Source organism: Carcharodon carcharias, chromosome 1, assembly GCF_017639515.1.
Source record: "Carcharodon carcharias isolate sCarCar2 chromosome 1, sCarCar2.pri, whole genome shotgun sequence".
In the NCBI taxonomy this organism is placed as follows: Eukaryota; Metazoa; Chordata; class Chondrichthyes; order Lamniformes; family Lamnidae; genus Carcharodon; species Carcharodon carcharias.
Genome location: NC_054467.1, coordinates 5,604,481 through 5,625,887, shown reverse-complemented (window position 1 = coordinate 5,625,887; position 21,407 = coordinate 5,604,481). Strand labels below are relative to the sequence as shown.

The following is a 21,407-nucleotide window of genomic DNA, read 5'->3' as shown; positions in this document are numbered from 1 at the left end:
TCTGGTATGTCCTGTACACAAAAAGCAGGGCAAATCCAACCTAGCCAGTTACCACCCCATCAGTCTACTCTCCATCATCAGTAAAGTGATGGAAGGGGTCATCAATGGTGCTCTCAAGCAGCACTCACCATCCTGACTTGGAAATATATCAGCCTTTCCTTCACTGTCGCTGGTTCAAAATCCTGGAACTCCCTCCCTAACAGCACTGTGGGTGTACCTACACCACATGGACTGCAGCGGTTCAAGAAGGCAGCTCACCACCACCTTCTCAAGGGCAATTAGGGATGGGCAGTAAATGCTGATCTAGCCAGCAATGCCCACATCCTGTGAATGAATAATAAAAAAAAAACCTCAATAGCTCTTTGGCAACTGGTTTGACAGACACGAGAGTGAAGGAATTTCTCTGCCCCTACTCCCCTCCTTGACCCCTCAGCGCACATTATGAAATGCTGGTTTCCCGTGGCTCTCTGTGCTTCCCAAGTAAGTGGAACACAGATTATCACATCTTTAACTGTGAGGTTTATCAGGTTTGAAAAGCTTGAAACAAAACTTGAAAATGAGTGGGAAGCATGAAAACCAGGAATGGAATGAAACTGTGAGGAGCTCCAGTTCAAACTGCTATCAACTGGCGATGAGAGACATTATACACAATGTAGGAGAGGCGACCTGTATCTGTGACTTCCTGGTACAATAATTACACTGGCCTTTCGTGTTCCTGCCAACTCAATGTCCTTCTGTCATCAACCATCAATCTACAAGGGAGTTACATTTTGTAAAAGTATCTCAATGTTTCCGCACTTATCAAGATGAAGGAAGTTGCCGCTCACTATTCTCTGCAACCTCCTCCAACCCTCTGATATCTTTGCGTTCGTCCAACTCTGACCTTTCGTTCATCCTTGATTTCCCCTAACATCTCCCTTTGTGGCTTTGGTGTCAAACTCTGTCTGATAGCACATCTGTGTGGTGCCTTCAGACACTTTACTATGCCAGCTGTTGTGGTCAAGGGAAGAATTTATTTTTTAGAGCTCCTGGAGGAAATTTCTGCCATCAACCCTCACCATGATTTTCCACCCGTTAATTAGAGGCTGGCAGTTCTTCAATCTGCTCTTTAGGGGTTTGATGAGAGCATCAAAGTGGAAAATTTCCCTTATTAGTGGTAAAAAAATTGGGCAACTTTCTACATTTCATGTCAAGTTCCAGCAACAAGTGCTTTTGGGTCAGATAAAACGTACTTGTTGCCTGAAAACACTGACACTACACTTTAACCTCAAATTCAGACAGCCATTCTTATTGGACTAGTGAGACAATGCGTCAACTGTAGCTCAAGGTCTGGCATTCTCCTCCGAGTCAGAAAGTTCAAGACCCAATGCAGAGACTTGAGCACATATCCCCGGGCTGACCTTCACAGCACCAGTGCCGAGGGAGTGCTGCACAGTTGGAGACGAGGGGCAGAATTTTAACTGTGGCATGTCATTCCCGATGTGCCTCACAGATTAGCATATTCATTCTGCTAACCCCTTAATATACTGCAGACACCACCTCCACGCTCTCGCTCTTTGCTTGTTCCCTCGTGATTCCAGTTAAAAATTAGAATGTGGTGGCACGCACACAAACACATAACCATTAACATAAGACTTAGATTAAGAGATCTAAACACGAGAGGACATGGCTTTAGGGTGAAAGGGGAAAGGTTTAGGGGCAGCATTAGGGGGAACTTCTTCACTCAGAGGGTGGAACGAGCTGCCAACTGATGTGGTAAATGCAGGCTCACTCTTAAGTTTTAAGAATAAATTGGATAGATACATGGATGGGAGAGGTCGGGAGGGATATAGACTGGGTGCAGGTCAATGGGACTAGCGGAATAATATTTCGGCACAGACTAGAAGGGCCGATTGGCCTGTTTTCTGTGCTGTAGTGTTCTATGGTTCTATGGTTCTATGACTTGAGAGCACAAAAGGACCACGGGTACTTCGCAAAATTAAATTTCACTTATAAATATTTCACATTACATTGGTTTCACTTCATTCATGTGCGCATCATTATTTGTTGAGACTAGCTTAGTCAGAGAGCTAAATTACTGTCACACCTCATAGTTGACACACATTGATTGTTACAGGGGAGTTAGGGAGATTTTGTTATTGTGGAAGAAACAATATTGTGTTTCTGTGTTCACTCTTTATGAAATGTCCATGTTAGTGTCCGGCGTTGAACCCGTCACTCTGTGGGACGTGGCTGAAATTGCAGGGCAGAATTTTATGGCCGCGGGATTTTACATTCCCGCTGTCGTCAATGGGGGTTAGAATATCTCACCGCATTTTACAGCCCTGTCCCCACCGAAATGGGGCCATAAAATTCTGCCCGCAGCCTCAGCTGGCCCTCCCTTCTACACATCGTAAAGGATATTGTCTGAGGTGACTCTCAGTGGGGATAATTGAAATGTTGTCGGTGAACACAAAGCCCTGTTAAGTACCCTACTGGCCGCCACCCTGAGATGGACCCACATTTGGGTACTGACACCACTCTTTAGGCCCCTCATTTTCTTACCACCACCTCCCACCACACCCAGGATATGCAGGACACCATAAGACCATTAGACATAGGAGCAGAAATTAGGCCATTCGGCCCATCGAGTCTGCTCTGCCATTCAATCATGGCTGATAAGTTTCTCAACCCCATTCTCCCGCCTTCTCCCCATAACCTTTGAACCCCTTACCAATCAAGAACCTATCTATCTCGGTCTTAAATACACTCAATGACCTGGCCTCCACAGCCTTCTGTGGTAATGAATTCCATAGATTCACCATTCTCTGGCTAAAGAAGTTTCCCCTCATCTCTGTTCTAAAAGGTTTTCCCTTTACTCTGAGGCTGTGCCATCAGGTCCTAGTCTCTCCTACTAATGGAAACATCTTCCCCACGTCCACTCCATCCAGGCCTTTCAGTATTCTGTAAGTTTCAATCAGATCCCCCCTCATCCTTCTAAACTCCATCGAGTATAGACCCAGAGTTCTCAAACGTTCCTCATATGTTAAGTCTTTCATTCCTGGGATCATTCTCGTGAACCTCCTCTGGACCCACTCCAGGGCAGCACATCCTTCCTGGCCCAAAATTGCTCACAATATTCTAAATGTGGTCTGACCAAAGCCTTATCAAGCCTCAGCAGCACATCCCTGCTTTTATATTCTAGTCCTCTCAAAATAAATGCCAACATTGCATTTGCCTTCCTAACTACTGACTCAAGCTGCAAGTTAACCTTAAGAGAATCTTAGACACCAGGCCTTTCCCACTTAACTTCTCAATGCCCCTGACCCCAATCCACATTCCCCTCCTCACCACTGACTCACTCCTTGCCAGTCCTGAGCCTCCATGCAAGCTGCTATTCCCCTGCTCCTACACCTTTGTGCTGCAGAGTTCAACAAGGTAAACCACAGGCCTCAGACCTCAGACAACTGCACAAAGCTGACCACCAACTTTAAAATAATGTGAACTGGGTGCCACAAGATTCTTGTGCACCACTGGCTTTATCATAAAGATAGAATGTAATCACAACAAGTTTTAAAATAATGAGTATTCATGGCATACAAATATATCACAAGTAGGAATCCACCACGGGATGGTGTGAGGCTGGACCCACCATTAGCATGTCCCTGAATTAATCTCGAAATTTGAACTCAGCATTAGGAAAGCAAAATTACACCTTCCGCCTAATTAAGCCACCTTGCCTGTCACACTGCCCTCTCTTAAAGGGCCATAACATCTTTCCTGAACTTTTTGGATGAGATGTTAAATTGGATCTCATCTGCCCCCTCTGGTGGCCTTAAAAGACACAATCAACAGTACTTCAAAGAGCAGAAAGTCAAATTCTCCCCAACAGTCCTGGGACAATTTTGTTTCCTTCGGCCAAAAGCTAAGAAAACAGATTGTCTTGGTCATTATCACATTGGTCTTTATGGGATCTTACGGTGCACAAATTGGCTGCTGCTTTTCCTATATTACAACAATGAGTATACTTTAGAAAGTACTTCACTGGCTGCGAAGCACTTTGGGACATTCTCAGGATGTGAAAGGTGCTAGCGAAACACAAATACAGCCAACTCCCATTGTTCATGGGGTTCCGTTCCTGCAAACCCTCGTGAAGGGTGGAATCGCAAACAGTGACCGCAGAGACGGCACATACACAGTGTGCGCTTTCTACAAGAGAATGGCATGGTAAAGGGGAGAGTTTAACATTCTAAACATCCTGATGAGTGAAATTTTGGTGTACATACACATTCGCGCAGATACAAGTTTGCGATAGAAGGAGTCACCAATGATGGGAGTTGACTATACGTTTTTTACTGGTGACATCTGAACCTATGTGCTTTCATCTCCAGTTAAGGCGCTGGTATTAAACACAAGCTTGTAAAGACAGTGTACTAATTGGCACACTAACCCTAGTTCAACTCAACACTGTCAAGTGGTCTAAAGCACAGATTCAGAATGATAACAGGTCAGCCTGCTACTCCACTACACATCCCTTTGGGGTGTAGTAGAAACAGTACTAACTCACGAATGAAAGGAATGCTTATAGGTTGCGAGATGAGGCCAACGGTGGAGTCTCTTGCCTGGTGTGCACAGCCATGAATGAGCTGACCCCCACACCAACTGCACAAACTCTGGAAGTTGACCTGTTCCACTCAGTGCATGAAGCAAATTCTGAGAACTTCCACCCAGCAACAGAATATTTGGAACAGGAAGCGAAGGGATCCTCCTCTTCTCTTATTCCCTCCCCCTTTCCATCGTCAAACACAAATTCTCTCAGAGAGAAACAGACCCCAGCTGTGTGGCTCTGCAAGCAAATCCATTTGATGCTAATGCCTGTGTAATTCTTGGTCCTTTCGGCACTTTTCCAAGTTGGACACAATTCAAATCACATCACTAAGTCAAATGACTCTGTAAACCTCTGTCAAACTGTCAATGGAGCAAAGGCAATGAATTCTTTCATCAGTAATTTAGATAGTTTATTGAAAAGGAAGAATATTAAGGGGGAGGGGTGAGTGTCGTATGGAGAAAGAGCTGACTCAGTGGGCTAATTCTATGCTTTAATACTCAACATTTCTTTTTATCTTCCTCGATAAGTCCTTCATTAACTGATTCAATAGGGCAGTGTTACTTGTTTTCCAAAAGTAGATTCTGACCAATATTATTACTCTAATCAACATAAAGATCTCCCATGTGATTATATTAAATCTTTACTCTGTGGACTCACCATGTATCTGGTGTAATTGGCATTTATTGCTAAGCATCTGCAAACAAGGCCCCATTGTGCAATTTAATGTTTTGTGCATTGCAGTAATATGAGCAGGTAGATACAATCTAACCTAGGGTGTGTAGCAGAAACCCAGTCGAAAGTCAACAATTCCCATTTCAACAAACTGTCATTTGATTTATGAATGGGATCCACCAGCCCATTCAAGAAACAAGGCTACACCTAAAGATGCTGAGTCTCTGTGCAAACCCATAGATCATTAAGAGCTGAGTGGGCCCCAGATTCTGATATTACCTGGAAGGGAGTGCAATGTAGACTTACCAGAATGACCCAGGGGCTAAAAGCGTTAAATTATGAGGCTAGATGTCCTAGATTAGGTTTGTATTTTCAATTGTATATGTGAGGGTCCATGATTTTAGAATGCCTCTTGTATATTTCACTACGTACCGGTAAGTTATTCATCTCTCAGTAAGTGTCTATCCATTTGGGGAGATTTCACTGTAACTCGGTTTATAAATCTTTCCCTTTGGTTTTCAATCTCTATCTCTTTGTCAGGCTTGGGTTCCAGCCCTCAGAGGTTGAGATAGGTCTCCCATCCCCGTCCCTCCAAGTGCTGTCCATTCGATTCTGTCTGTCTCTGTCTCCCTCTCTCTCTCTCTCTCTCTGAGTCTGCTGTAGCTAAACAAGCTGGTAGCTAAATGTTTGAACTTTGACTACACAGAACAAGGTCTGCAGTGTCACATGGTGCCTCCGCCACCTCACACACAAAAGAAAATCCCTGTTCCTTCTGTTGTGAAGAAGTAGTTTAGCTGCCAGAAAATATCTGTTCCCCACTCTGGTACCAGCCATCTCAACTCGAGGGAAACATGACTGTGAACATTTCTGTCCCTTGGCTAAAAACATACCAGGACTAAAAGGGTTAAATAACATGGGTAGGTTGCATAGACTAGGTTTGTATTCCCTCAAGGATTGAAGATTAAGGGGTGACCTAACTGAAAAATTTAAGATGACTAAAGGAGTTGATAGGGTCGATAGAGAGAAACTATTTCCTCTGGTGGGAGAGTCCAGAACAAGGGGGCAGAAACTTAAAATTTGAGCCAGGCTGTTTAGGGGTGATGTCAGGAAGCACTTCCTCACACAAAGAGGAGAAGAAATCTGGAACTCTCTCCCCCAAAAAGTTGTTGAGTCTGGGGATCAATTGAAAATTTCAAAACTAAGATTGGTATATTTTTAATAGGCAAGAGTAAGAAGTGTTATGGATAGGGTAGATGGAATTATATTTAGATCAGCCATGATCTAATTGAATGGTGGAACAAGTTCAAGGGGCTGAATGGCCTCCTTCTGTTCCAAGTTCACTATCCAGATAAAACGGTTACCCAAATGTCCTGCCCCTAGTTCTCCATTTTGGTGTTGCTGTGGCCTTTTTCAAAGTGAGGGGGCAGATTCTAAACACCTTTCCAAATCTCTGTAGAATTGTAGAGTCCTTCTGGAGTGAGCTGGCTCCTCATTTTTGTCTCCATCTCCCTCTCCCTCTCGGTGTAAGTGTTGGATCTGCTTGTGACGAGGTGAGTGGGGCACGGTTGGGATGATGAGTGAGGGATCTGCCTGTTTTGAGTTCAGACACACAACCCTGGACAACCGTTAGCTCAAAGCATTCATTGTGAGAGGAAAACAATTAGAAATTTAACAAATTGCAGCAAGCTGACACAATCGTTGTACAGAAAAGAAAGAACAGTGTCAGAACAAACACTGCCTGAAGTTAAACAAACTACTGTCATTAAAAAAACCTGCAAATATTTCAGAAAGCGGAATCCTTAAAATGGAATTACAACCAAACATCAGTCAAGGAATGTGGGAGACAGTCTGATCAGGGCATTCCAATAGAACATTAAATGCCCATCAGCAGATTGCAGGATAACTTGATTAAATCCAAATGTATTTGGAGAAAATCTATATCCAGTCCAAACTACCATTTGCTTCTCCAAAAAAATCAGCTCCTTCCAGCACAAAAGATCAATTTTACTGCCTTTCACCGAGGAGAGTCTGACAAGAATGCTCAGCCTGAATCTAGCAACAACACCACCCTGCATTTGTATAGTCCCTTTGATGTTAAGCTAAGGAAAGATTTAACAGAGGTGTTCAAAATTATGAAGGGATTTGATCAAGCAAATGAAGGGAAACTAAGGGGGTTGTTAACCAGACACCACAGTTTGAAGGTAATTGGCAAAAGAATCAGAGGAGAGATGGGGAGTTTTTTTACACAGTGAGTTGTTGCGATCTAGAACACACTGCCTGAAAGGGTGATGGAAGCAGATTCAACAGTAACTTTCAAAGGAAAATTGGAGAAACATTGAAGGGAAAAATGTTGCACGTTTATGGGGACAGAGCAGAATACTAGGATTAATTGGGTAGCTCTTTCAAAGAGCTGCCACAAGCATGATGGGCCAAATGGCCTCTTGGCTGAATGATTCTATGAAAATATCCTATGACGTTTCACAGGATCGATTTTCAAACAAGATCTGACATCCAGCCACTGAAGGAGATATCAGGACAGGTGACAAAAAGCCTAGTCACAGAGGCAGGTTTTGAGGAAGGCCTTGGAGGAGGGTAAAGAGAAGTGAAGTGAAAAGTAATAACAACACATTCTGTCAGTATTTATCTGTGGATTTATCAACTGCTCTGAGGTGTCAGTAAATAAAACTTCTTGGACAGATCTAGTGCACAAGAACACCCGATGGAAACCCAACCCCACAGTCACGGTCTCAAAACCAGGCTGAGGTCAGCTGTGCTCTGCAGTGACAAGTGAACACTTACCATTGGAGTACTGCTATTGCCCAGCCAGAGGACTGTTGAATCCACTGAGTCAGTGTCATTCCAATGGAGACTTGAATTAGCACCTGTGAAATAGCATGAAAGGGTCAGGCATCAAGCACACAAAGAATGTCACCTCTCCCAGATTCTCTCTCGAGATTCTGCACATACTTCAAGCATTACAACAGCATTAGATTTATGATAAAACAATATTGTCTCTGAAGTACTAGTCTAACAACGTTACCACTATGTTACCATTCCCTTAAAGGCCCCAAGAAGTGGAAGTCGCCACATCTAAGTCACATCATTTTATGGTTAGAAAAATTAACATTGCGAGTGCCGTCTGACTGACTCCCAATGTCAACGTTCTGATACACAGCCACCATGGAGGGAGGTGTCATGGAAAAATTGGAGCATTGCAAAGTTACATTTTTCAAATGAGGCATCAAATCAAGGCCTCATCTGTCCTCTCATAGAAATGTAGAAAATAGGAGCAGGAACAGGTAATTCGGCCCTTCGAGCCTGTTCTGCCATTCAATATGATCATGGCTGATCCTTTAGCTTAGTGCCATACTCCCGCTCTCTCCCCATACCCTTTGACACCTTTAGAGTTCAGAAATCCATCTGTTTCCTTCTTAAGTATATTCAGTGACTTGGCATCCACAGCTTCCTGTGGTGGAGAATTCCACAGGTTCACCACCCTCTGAGTGAAGAAGTTTCTCCTCATCTCAGTCCTAAATGGCCAACCCTGTATCCTGAGATTGTGACCCCTTGTTCTAGACCCCACCCCCCCCACCCCCAGCCAGAGGAAACATCATCCCTGCATCCAGTCTGTCCAGGCCAGTCAGAATTTTATACATTTCAATAAGATTCCCTCTCATTCTTCTAAACTCCAGTGAATACAGGGCGAGTCAACCCAATCCCTCCTCATACAACAATCCTGCCATCCCAGGAATCAGTCTGATGAACCTTCTCTGCACTCTCTCTATGGCAAGTATATCCATTCTTGACCAAAACTGCCCACAATACTCCAGGTTTGGTCTCACCAAGGCTCTGTAAAACATAACTCGACTACAGCTCCTCACACCCCGCTTCCTGTAAGGACTCCATCCCATTCTTTCAGTTCCTTCGCCTCCGTCGCATCTGTTCTGATGATGCTACATTCAAAAACAGTTCCTCTGACATGTCTTCCTTCTTCCTTAACCGAGGTTTTCTACCCATAGTGGTTGACAGGGCCCTCAACTGTGTCCGGCCCATCTCCCACGCATCTGCCCTCACACCTTCCTCTCCCTCCCAGAACTATGATAGGGTCGCCCTTGTCCTCACTTATCACCCCACCAGCCTCCCCATTCAAAGGATCATCCTCCGCCATTTCCGCCAACTCCAGCATGATGCCACCACCAAACGCATCTTCCCTTCACCACCAGCCCCCCCACCCCCACCCCCCACCGGCATTCCACAGGGATCATTCCCTCCAGGACACCCTGGTCCAATCCTCCATCACCCCCTACACCTCAACCACCTCCCACGGCACCTTCCCATGCAACCGCAGAAGGTGCAACACCTGCCCCTTTACTTCCCCTCTCCTCATCGTCCAAGAGCCCAAACACTCCTTTCAAGTGAAGAAGCATTTCACTTGCACTTCCCTCAATTTACTCTACTGCATTCGCTGCTCCCAATGTGGTTTCCTCTACACTGGAGAGGCCAAACGCAGAATGGGTGACTGCTTTGCAGAACACCTTTGGTCTGTCCGCAAGCATGACCCAAACCTTCCTGTCGCTTGCCATTTCAACACTCCACCCTGCTCTCATGCCCACATGTCTGTCCTTGGCCTGCTGCATTGTTCAAGTGAAGCTCAACGCAAACTGGAGGAACAGCACTTCATCTTCCAACTAGGCACTTTACAGCCTTCCGGACTGAATATTGAGTTCAACAATTTTAAATCATGAACTCTCTCCTCCATCCCCACCCCCTTTCCGATTCCCCCTTTTTTCCAATAATTTATATAGATTTTTCTTTTCTCACCTATCTCCATTATTTTTAAATTTATTTCCATCCATTGTTTTATCTCTACCTTTTAGCCTATTTTGATCCCTTCCCTCCACCCCACCCCCACTAGGGCTATCTGTACCTTGCTTGTCCTGCTTTCTACCCTTAATTATCACATTCCTTAGATAATATCACCACCTTCAACACCTCTTTGTCCTTTTGTCTATGACATCTTTTGGCTATCTCCACCTATCACTGGCCCTCTATCCAGGTCTACCCCCCCCACCCACCCCCTCCCCCCCCCACCTTAAACTAGCTTATATTTCACCTCTTTTCTATTTTTATTTAGTTCTGTTGAAGAGTCATATGGACTTGAAATGTTAACTGTGTTCCTCTCCCCAGATGCTGCCAGACCTGCTGAGTTTTTCCAGGTATTTTTATTTTTGTTTTGGATTTCCAGCATCCGCAGTTTTTTGCTTTTATCTGTAAAACATCCTTGTTCATGTACTCAAGTCCTCTCACAATGAAGACCAATATATCATTTACCTTCGTAACTGCTTGCTGCACCTGCATGCTTGCTTTCAGTGATTGGTGTACAAGGACACCCAGGTCCCTTTGTACATCAACATTTCCCAATCTATCACCATTTAAATAATACTCTTCCATTCTGTTTTTCTTATTGAAGTGAATAACTTCACGCTTAACCACATTTTATTGCATCTGCCATGTATTAGCCCACTCACTCAACCTGTCCAAATCGCCTTGAAGCCTCTTATCACCCTCTCAATACACACATTCCCACCAAGTTTCATGTCATCAGCAAACTTGGAAATATTACATTTGGTTACCTCATCCAAATATATATTATGAATAGCTGGGCCCAAGCATTGATTCCTGTGGTACCCCACTAGCCACTGCCTGCCAATCTGAAAAAGACCCATTTATTCTTATTCTCTGTTTCCTGTCTGCTAACCAGTTCTCAATCCATGCCAATGTATTATCCCCAATCCCATGTGCTTTAATTTTACACACAGTAGCCTCTTATGTGAGACTTTATCAAAAGCTTTCCTGCTGTCCAAATACACCACATCCACTAGTTCTCCCTTTTCTATTCTGCTAGTTATGTCCTCAAAAAACTCCAGTAGGTTTGTCAAACATGATTTCCCTTCATAAATCTATGTTGACTTTGTCTAATCCTGTTGATATTTTCTAAGTGTCCTGTTACCACATCCTTTATAATAGACTCTAGCATTTTCCCTACCACTGATGTTAGGCTAACTGGTCTGTAATTTGCTGTTTTCTCCCTCTCTCCTTTTTTAAATAGTGAGGTTACATTTGCCACCCTCCAATCTGTTGGGACTGTTCCAGAATCTACAGGTGGACATAAAAGATTCCCCAATAAAGGAAAACAGGGATCGTCTCCCTGGTCTTCCAGCCAATATTTATCCCTTAACCAACATCGCATTGCTGTTTGTGGTGTTATCCTGTGATACAACATGTCAAACACTATTCATTGTCTGTAAAATACTTTGGTGATTTCTGAACTAATGAAAGGTGCTGGAAAAATGCAAGCCTTTCTTTCTTATTGCAGAGTTAGATTATTCTTAGCAATGGTATTGGCTATGCTTACAGGAAGTCTAGATGAAGTACAGTATTTGGATAAAGCAGGATATGGGAGATGATAAGTCATCCAAGACACATAGATCTAATTCAGTTTAAATGATATATAATTCTTTCCTTTTCTTTTTATTTTTATTATATATTCCAACCATCAGATTGCTAATTGCCTATCTAAACTTGTCGTACTGTAATTACACCCTCCTGCCAATGGTGGTGCTGCAGCTGGCAGGAAGGTGTCATTACAGTGTGACAGGTTTACATATACAGTTCCCATTATTAATGTGGATGTCAGAACTTACAATCAGAAAGTCGTGCATGCAGGTAAGCTTTGTAATACATGCTAACAAGCAGAGAATGTCTTACAAACCAGTTCAGATGATACCTTACGGGATGTTGTTGAGGCTCAAGTGCCTGATAAAGTCAATGAAACCTTGGAGCGGTGGTGGCCGCCACAGAAGTGCGGTAACTTTAAAGGGTCCCATAGCAATGTTACACGGAAATGTTACACGGAAATGTTACACGGAAATGTTACACGGAAAACTTCCTGCCGTTTGTTCAGAAGCAGGCATGGCAAAGTAAAATCTGGGGTTACACTGACACGCTTTATTTCACTGTCACCAGTGCTCAAATGTCTTGCTATACTATAGAGAAATCTGTACCATAACTTGCATCCCTTTGTACTGCAGCTCTGACATGAAGGCTCACATTCCATCAGCCCTTGTAATTATTTTTTGTATCTGCCCACAAGGTTTTCGCAATCTCAATAGATGGAACCTGAAATCTCTCCTGTTGATATAAAGCAGTTCAAAAATAGAAGCTGTCTCCTTCTGGTGCCAGGCTGTTCAGGATACAGCTCCAAGAGCTCAAGGTACTGACAGCAGGTTCAGAGTGAGGGGGCACGGGCTGAAATGTCACTTTGACTATTACATTTCAGTAAGAGTCACTCTCCCATATATCACAAATGATCTGATGTGCTTGGTGTATGGCTGCTGTTTGTAAGCACTTTTGAGGGGCTATAGATATCAGGAAAGATTGAACAGGAGGAGCCTTTTACTCTAGAAAAGAAAAGACTGAGGAGTGACCTGATCAAGGTCTTGAAAATTATGAAAGGGTTTGATAGGATAGATGTAGAGATGTTTCCACTTGTGGACAATCCCACAATGAGGGGCCGCAAATATGAGACTAATAAATCCAATAAGGAATTCAGGAGAAACCTCTTCAACCAGAGAGTGGCTACCACAGGGTGTGATTGAGACAAATTGCCTCAATACATGTGAGGGGAAGCTAGATAGACATTTGAGGGCGAAAGGAATAGAAGGGCATTTTGATAGGTGAGATGAGAAATGACCCAGCTGAGCTGAGTGTCCTTTTCCTGTACTGTAAATTCGAATGGAAGAGTAATCTGCAGGAGTAATCAAATCAAACACCACAGGAAAGTTCATAGAAAGAACCCAAGCCTGTCCATTGCAGGTGAAATTTCACTACTTGCCCTCTCTCTATCCACCAAACGGGACTGTAACTTTTGGCTGAAGTGTCCATTTCCTAATGACACCTCTTAGCAATGCCCATTTTTCTCTACTCAAGGCGCCATATCAAAAGTCACTGGGGGGAATCGTTCCAGATTTGCACTGAGTGCAGCAGGGGGTGTGAGAAAACACACATCGGCTTGGTGGGCTAATCGGAGGCCGGCTGAGTTTCCTCGTTCTATCACCCCCTCCCTGCCTCATAAATGATGCAGTCACGGGAAACACGCCAGATCACTGACAGCCGGCCTCCGATTAGCCCACCAAGCCGATACCTCGTCGCTTCCTCACACCGGGGGCACCAGACTTAAACTGCAGCCACTTCTCAATGTTTGCAGCCCAGGATGGCTCTGGTGGAGGCATGACCCCTGAAAGCCAAGAAGATTGCAGCTCCCCTGATTCAGGGACACATCCCTGGGACGCCTTCTGGATGCCATGTAGGCCCTCCGTGATGTCCTCCGCCCCCACTCTGGCCACAGGAGGCCCATCAGTCTCATAACGGCTTGGGACCCGGGGGCAGACCTGGTCAGTGCCAACACTGCACAAAAGGGAGTCGGCCATCCAATGAAGAAAGAGGATGAATGATCTCATCCGTGCCGACAGGGTAAGTCAACCACCTCATCACTCTAAACTCACCCACTCACAAGCCCATCACACATTCACTGGTATCTCACTCACTGCCAGCTCGAGGGACATCACCACTCACTCCCTCACACACACCCTCACATCTCCATCTGGCCTCATCTCCTCTGGAGACTGCCTCCTCATCCCATCCATGGCTCCCCTCAATACACACACACACCTGGCATCCTTCTCAATTGGCCCGGCATGTGCCTTGCTCACACTCTCTCCATCTGTCTTTATGCAGGACAAGATCACGCGCAATCAATGGGAGAGGCCCCAAACCTTGGGGCGGAGTGTTGGACTTCAAGGTCCTAACTCCCTTCAAGAGTTGCGTGTTGGTGCTGATCAGTGAGGACATGGACCATTCCAGCGGTGATGGTGAGATTGGTGGTGAACACCCACATAAGGATCCTGCGCCACATCATCCCTCTCTCAACTCTACTCTGAGTCCAATGTTCTGTGTGTAACGTGGCTGCCAAGCACTAATAATCTCCACTTTCTGTCTGAGGCACATCTATAACGTTGCCCTCGGGCAACATTGACCCTGACCCCAGCACCAAAAGCAGCTCGATTGAGGACCCCGAGGGCAGCACCATTGAAGACCCATCACGGCGCTCACCCACGCCCTCCACCAGCGCAGCGACACACACCTCAGTGGGATCTAGATGTAGAACAGCCTTGGGGTCACAACCTGGTGAGCACAGCACAGAATCTGTTTCACAGCAGCTGGAGACAGGGACATCCAAGGTCGCTGGCACTCGGAGGACTGCTGGAGGCAAGGAATCTGCCGAGTCCGAGTCAGATGATGAGCCTCTGGACTCGGTCCTCAATCTGTTGTTGGAGCTACAAAGACAATCAGGGGAACATCAAGAAGGGATGTCTCCTTGTCTATGGTTCCTTGTTCTGATGAGCAGTGTCTTGTCACCCAGATGTGAAACCTTGGTTCCTGCACAAGATAAAGACAGGTGTCTCAGTCCAGGGCCTCTTCTCTGGGCTCTGTGCAGCCTTCAGACCAAAGTGATGCTCCTGCAACACCCACTGGACACATTACTGAGGCCTGCACCTTGATGGTGCTGATCATTGCTGCCAGAATGTCGTGGGCAGGCGTCACAGAGTTCTGTCATTCTCTCTGTGTGGCTCTCAGCACCTTTGAGGTGGGGCTGGCCCCCATCTCTTCAGTATCTGTGACCAGTGACGCTGTGCTCCTGAAGGGGTCAGGTGTTGAAGGTGGATAAAGGATCAGATGATTTTAAAGGTTCATGGCTGCGTCTGCATGATATGACCCTTATCACAGAGCACAAGCAAGTTACCCTCAGCCTGACAGGAGTCAGACATTCACGGAGACAATGTGAAGATCTGTGGAATGTCCTCACTGCATGTCATCATCATCCTCCTGGAATCTAGCGACTATTAGGGCCTCCGATGTGTCTCCATAACATGAGCCTGAGCACCGAGGGTATGTGTGCTGCCATCAGCCATGCAGGAGTCAAACGTTCACAGATGCAAGGTGAGGATGTCAGGACTGTCCTCACTGCCTCTCATCATCATCGTACATGAATCTTACGGCTATGAGGACCTCCCAAGCGCCTGCCTCGTCTGCCAGTGCAATGGCCACATCACTGGCGCCCTCGCCTTCGAGGACCTCATCACCATCATACCTTTCGATGTTGTCCACATCGGAGGAGATGTGCAGCTCTTCCATCTCCCCAGCCTGGTCCTCCCCCGGTCACAGCATCAGATTGTGTAGCGCACAGCAAGCTATGATGATACGTGATACCCACTACGGACTGTAGTGCAGTCTCCACCGGACCTGTCGAGGCACCGGAACCTCATTTTCAAAATGCCAATCGTTTGCTCCACCGAAGTCTGGGTTGCAGCTTCAGCCTCATTATCCCGTCGCTCTGCTGCAGCCTGAGGTCATCAGCCACGGCCTCTGTGGGCAGCCCTTGTCCCCGAGGAGCCGACCCTGCAGCCTGTGTGGACCCTGGAAGATGTCAGGGATCTGAGTGACACGCCGATGTGGGCAGTAAATTTGACACGGGGGGATGATTCAGCCGGGAGGGCACAATAATGAGTTACAAATGGTGTTAAAACTAATTCTGGACATTGGATGCTGGGAAATACAATGGGCAGAGCAGACAATCGCAAGCTGTTTTCTCAGCGGTGCGAAACTGATTTTTGGCCTTCTTGCCATATTGTCCGCTTAGGCCCGCCAAGACGCCCATCGCCAACGGGAATGGACAATTCCGCACATTGTTTCATTAGGATGATAGCTGACACAATTGAGGGAACGATTCTGACTGGAAAACATGGCCTGAATTTTACCCAATTAATGGCCGGCCAGCATGAAACGGCCACACCCGGAGAAAGGCTCGGCACTTTGACTTCGGTGTTGGGAGGAGGGCGGGCACTGATCTCACCGCGGGTGCTGGGTGAGCGCTTCCACTCAGCTCCCTGAAGGCAGACAGATGCCCCCAGGGAGCTGCAAAACCTCCAAATAATGAAATAAAGCACAAAAACGCTGCAAGAAAATATCCATGCAGCACAAACCAGCACCTGGAAGCAGACCTCATTAAAAAAAAAACAGTCCCCAGATATTTCTTTTTATTTTAAATCCTAACCGAGATTTCATATCGCCCTCGGATGAGGTTTCATCAAGATTGCAAAGCCCGCCTGGCCGATTGGCCCATTCCCCAACCGTAAGATTGGACGGCCCACGAGAAATCACTGACCATTGGGCCGTTAACGGGTTAATCGCCCACTTAATTGTTAAAAGCTTCCAACTTTTGTGCGCGCCCACCAAGTGAAATATCTCACGAGCAGGCGATGACATAGGGACACTCGCCCAACATCTTCTCCCGCAATCTTATGCCTGTTCGGGTCAGGCGCATGCCCAACCTCAGAATGTAAAACTCTGGCCCACATCCTCAATGTGAGGAAACAGATTCTGACAGCTGACCACCTGAAACAAAATGTACGATTACTGCTCGACACTGCTCTGAATATTTACTAAACATTCGGCCTGCTCACTCTACTGGGAACGCACATCATGAAATTAGCCCAGGATTTACCAGCCGTTAAAATGTGAAATTGTGAAGCGGCTTGTGTTTTTGCAATGCATACTTTCAGTTAGGAAGGTTCCACATCGGGATAGCACAGTCAGAAATGTTACCCTGGAATAGGGTGCAGAGATTTACTAGAATGGTACCAGGGACGAGTTAGATGGAAAGACGAAAGTGGCTGGGATTGTTCTCCTTACAGCAGAGAAGGTTAAGGGAGATTTAACAGGGGTGTTCAAAAATGATGAAACATTTTGACACTGTAAATAGGAAGAAACTGTTTCCAGTGACAGAAAGTCCGTAATCAGACAATATAGATTTAAGGAAATTGGCAACAGAACCAGAGGTAGAGATGAGAAGAGTTTCTTTTGCACAGTGAGTTGTTATGAACTGGAATATGCTGTCTGAAAGGGCAGTGGAAGCAGATTCAATAAGAACGCTCAAAGGGGAATTGGATAAATGGTTGAAGAGGAGAAATTTTTTGAGCAATGGGGTCTGGAACATGGAACCAATTACATAGCTTTTTCAAAGATGTATAATGGAAATGAATGGTCTCCTTGTGCTCTGGATAATTCTATGTTATGGTTCAGTCAGGGACTCTGAGTTGCTGTGGAACATGCCTATGCTATGTAGTGAGCTGCATAAAACACTGGAAATCTCTATACACCACATTGGAAGCTGAATCACTCAGCTATTGCAATGTTGAGGAAGAGAAATTATAGCAGAATGAAAAGCAGAAACAATACACATGCATGGGACATCTTCCTATGTGTAAACTGAACAAGTCACTTCAATGTTGACAGCCCACGGTGACCTGCATTGCCAAGTTTAAAACAATGGCTTCTCCAATGTACAAGTTTCAGATAATATTACAAAGGAAATTCCTCAGCTCACTGCATCTAGCTTCGGTTCAATGGTGAGGAACACAATTTAATGCTTTAGGTGATAGGCGTCGAGGCCTATTGTACTGAAGGAGGTAGTTTCATTTCTTGTTGTTCTCTTTCTCCATAACTGTAACCCCCTCCCCGCCGTTATCCAATACCCACTTTGCTTCAAAGTTAGAGCTGTTTATATTAAACATTGCCCCAGCAGCTTATTTAGCCTGTTCATCTCGACAGCGTTTCCAAAACCTGAGATCTCTCCTGGAAGGTTAAGAGTAGCAGGCGCGTGGAAAGACCACCACTTCAGAGATCCCTTACAAATCACACACTATCCTAACTGCAGTGTTTTATCGTTTGTTCATGGGTTGTGGGCACCGCTGGCAAAGCTAGGATTTATTACCCATTCTAATTGCCCTTGAGGAGATGGTGCTGAGCTGCCTTTTTGAACCAGTGCAGGCCATGTGGTGTAGGTACACCCACAGTGCTGTTAGGAAGAGAGTTCCAGGATTTTGACCCAGCGACAATGAATGAACGGTGATATATTTCCAAGTCAGATTGGTGAGTGGCTTGGAGGGGAACTTCCAGGTGGTGGTGTTCCCATCTATCTGCTGCCCTTGTCCTTCTAGATGGTGTTAGTCGTGGGTTTGGAAGGTGCTGTCTGAGGAGCCTTGGTGAATTCCTGCAGTACATCTTGTAGACGGTACACACTGCTGCTACTGTGCATCTCTGGTGGAGGGAGTGAATGTTTGTGGATGGGGTGCCAATCAAGGGGACTGCTTTGTCCTGGATGGTGTCGAGCTTCTTGAGTGTTGTGGGAGCTGCACTCATCCAAACAAGTTGAAGTATTCCATCACACTCCTGACTTGTGCCTTGTAGATGGTGGACAGGCTTTGGGGAGTCAGGAGGTGAGTTACTCACTGCAGGATTCCCAGCCTCTGACCTGCACTTGTAGCCACAGTATTTATATGGCTAGTCCAGTTCAGTTTCTGGTCAATGGTATACCCCAGGATGTTGGTAGTGGGGGATTCAACAATGGTAATGCCAGTAAACATCAAGGGCAATGGTTAGATTCTCTGTTGTTGGAGATGGTCATTGCCCGGCACTTGTGTGACACAAATGTTACTTGCCACTTGTCACCTCAAGTCTGGATATTGTCCAGGTCTTGCTGCATTTGGGCATGGACTGCTTCAGTATCTGAGGAGTCGTGAATGGTGCTGAACATCGTGCAATCATCAGTGAACATCCCCACTTCTGACCTTATGATTCCTAGCCTCTGACCTGCTGTTGTAGCCACAGTATTTATATGGCTAGTCCAGTTCAATTTCTGGTCAATGGGAACCCCCAGGATGTGGATAGTGGGCATTTACTGATGGAAATGCAATAAAATGTGAAGGGGAGTTGGTTAGACCCTCATGTTGGGAATGGCCAATGCCTGGCATTAGCTGCATGGCATGAATGTAATTTGGGAGCACCTTCAACACCCACAGTTTTTAAAATTCTTTCACAGGATGTTGCCCATCCCTAATTGTCCTTGAGAAAGTTGTGATGAGACAACTCCTTGAACTGCTACACTGATTAGAGATGGGCAACAAGTGCTGGCCTTGCCTGTGGCACTTACATCTCATGATTTGATTAAAAAAAGGGCACAGCAAACAGCCTGTGGGACCAACAACAGTACAAGTTTATACGTGAAATGGTTCCTGTGTCTGAATTAATGGGCTCAAGTGCATTGTTTGCACTTTGAGACAGGATCTGGACCATGCAATGTAACACAGGGAGCTCACTGATAAAGGATACATATCCCATAATTATCTTTACTGTGGGGAGTGGACATAACTCTCGTATAATCAAGTCAATGATTAAGAAGAGTCTGAGCCAACCATTTGCAATAATACTCTACATTGTAGGTTAAGGAGTGGCCAGTTACTTCATAACATTCAGGGCCAGGAACAGAATCTGCTCAGACTATTCTCTAAATCAAGAACAAGTTGGAAACACACATTTGCTCAAAGTGCTTTTGAGCAGAGAACGAACAGTTGGTCGGTCAGTGACCAGTGCTCCCTCACATTCTAATAGGCTTGCTGGGTATTTCTCCAGCTGTTACTCTTTCTGTTTCAAATTTCCAGCATATGCTTTTTTTTAGTTCTATTGTCAGAAACATTGGATCAAGGGAAGACCATTCAACCCCTTGAGTCTGTTCCCCCATTTAATTAGATCATGGCTGATCTGTAACTTAAATCCATTTAACTTCCTTGGTTCTACTAAAAGAAATCTATCAATCTCAGTTTTGAAACTCCCAATTGACCCCCAGCTTCAACAGCTTTTTGGGGGAGAGGGTTCCAAATTTCCACTCCACTTTGGGTGAAGAAGTGCTTCCTGACATCACCCCTGAACCCCCTCATTTTAAGATTCTGCCCCCTTGTTCTGGACTATCCCCACCCACCACCCCAACCCCACCCCCACCCCCACCCCCACTCTCACCACCACCACAACCCCCACAACCAGAGGAAATGGTTTCTTTCTATGTTGAAATCCTTTAATAATTTTAAACGCCTCATTTAGACAATCTTAATCTTCTATAGTTGAGGAAATCTAGTTTGTGCAACCTGTCACCATATCTTAACCCTTTTAGCCCTGGTACCATTCTGATGAATCTGTACTGCAGCCCATCTAAACCTGCATTTGTTTAGATACATATTTATGCCGTAAGATTAAAAATGTCAGGAAAATTCTGGGCATCCACTCGCAACATCTAACACTTAAGATTAAGTATCCTGTTAGATAAAAGAGAAAGCTTGCATTCCTATGATATCTTTCACATACTCAGGGCATACAGAGTGTTCTGCAACCAATGAAATACTTTTGAAGTGTAGTTTAAGGATCTATGGGTTAAGAAGATTTTTCTTTTCATTTTATAGCATGTTAGTTGAGATCCAGCTATGTTAAACTTATCGGGCTGGATTTTACCGTTGGTGGGCAGGGGGCGGAGCCTGCTCGCCGACGTGTAAAATGACACCTGGTGACATCGGGCGGAACTCCCAGCGTCACCGCGCCCCATTTAAATTTTCAGAAAGGCGGGAGGGCAGCGAAACCAGCTGCGTGCCCGCCGACCTGCTAATGGCCAATTGAGGCCATTGACAGATCAATTAAAGTACCTAGTGGACCTGCCAGTCCAACCTTAAGGCCGGCGAGCAGGCCAGGAGCCCCGGCGGGAAGTAGAAAAAACATGAAACCTCCATCCACGGGCGGGAAGAGGTTTCCTGTCGGGTTTTAAAAATTTTAATAAAGTTTTTTTGGAAATTATGAATATGTCCCAACTCATGTGACATTGTGATGTTGGTTCAAGGATAAATATTGGCCAGAACACCAGCGAGAACTCCCCTTCTCTTCTTCAAATGCTGTGGGATCCTTTACATCCACCCGAGCAGGCAGATGGGGCATCGTTTAACATCTCATCCAAAAGACGGTGCTTCCAACAGTTCCACGCTCCCTCAGTACTGTGCTGGAACATCAGCTTTTTGATCCTTAAGATATAAGCTATAAAGCTGAGATAGTCACTAATAAATCCAATTGGGAATTCAGGAGAAACCTCTTCACCCAGGAGAGTGGTGAGAATGTGGAACTTGGTAACACAGGAAGTGGTCAAGGTGAAGAT

General features: G+C 45.4%; 1 protein-coding gene across 1 annotated transcript in view; it reads right to left on the bottom strand.

The window, feature by feature from the left end:
• Window positions 1-21,407, bottom strand: part of LOC121291345 (electrogenic sodium bicarbonate cotransporter 1-like) — a 193,240-nt gene that overhangs the window by 52,189 nt on the left and 119,644 nt on the right. The window contains exon 15 of the mRNA XM_041212447.1: window positions 8,060-8,142. Coding sequence (XP_041068381.1) covers window positions 8,060-8,142 — 83 coding nt within the window. The remainder of the gene's footprint in view (window positions 1-8,059; window positions 8,143-21,407) is intronic.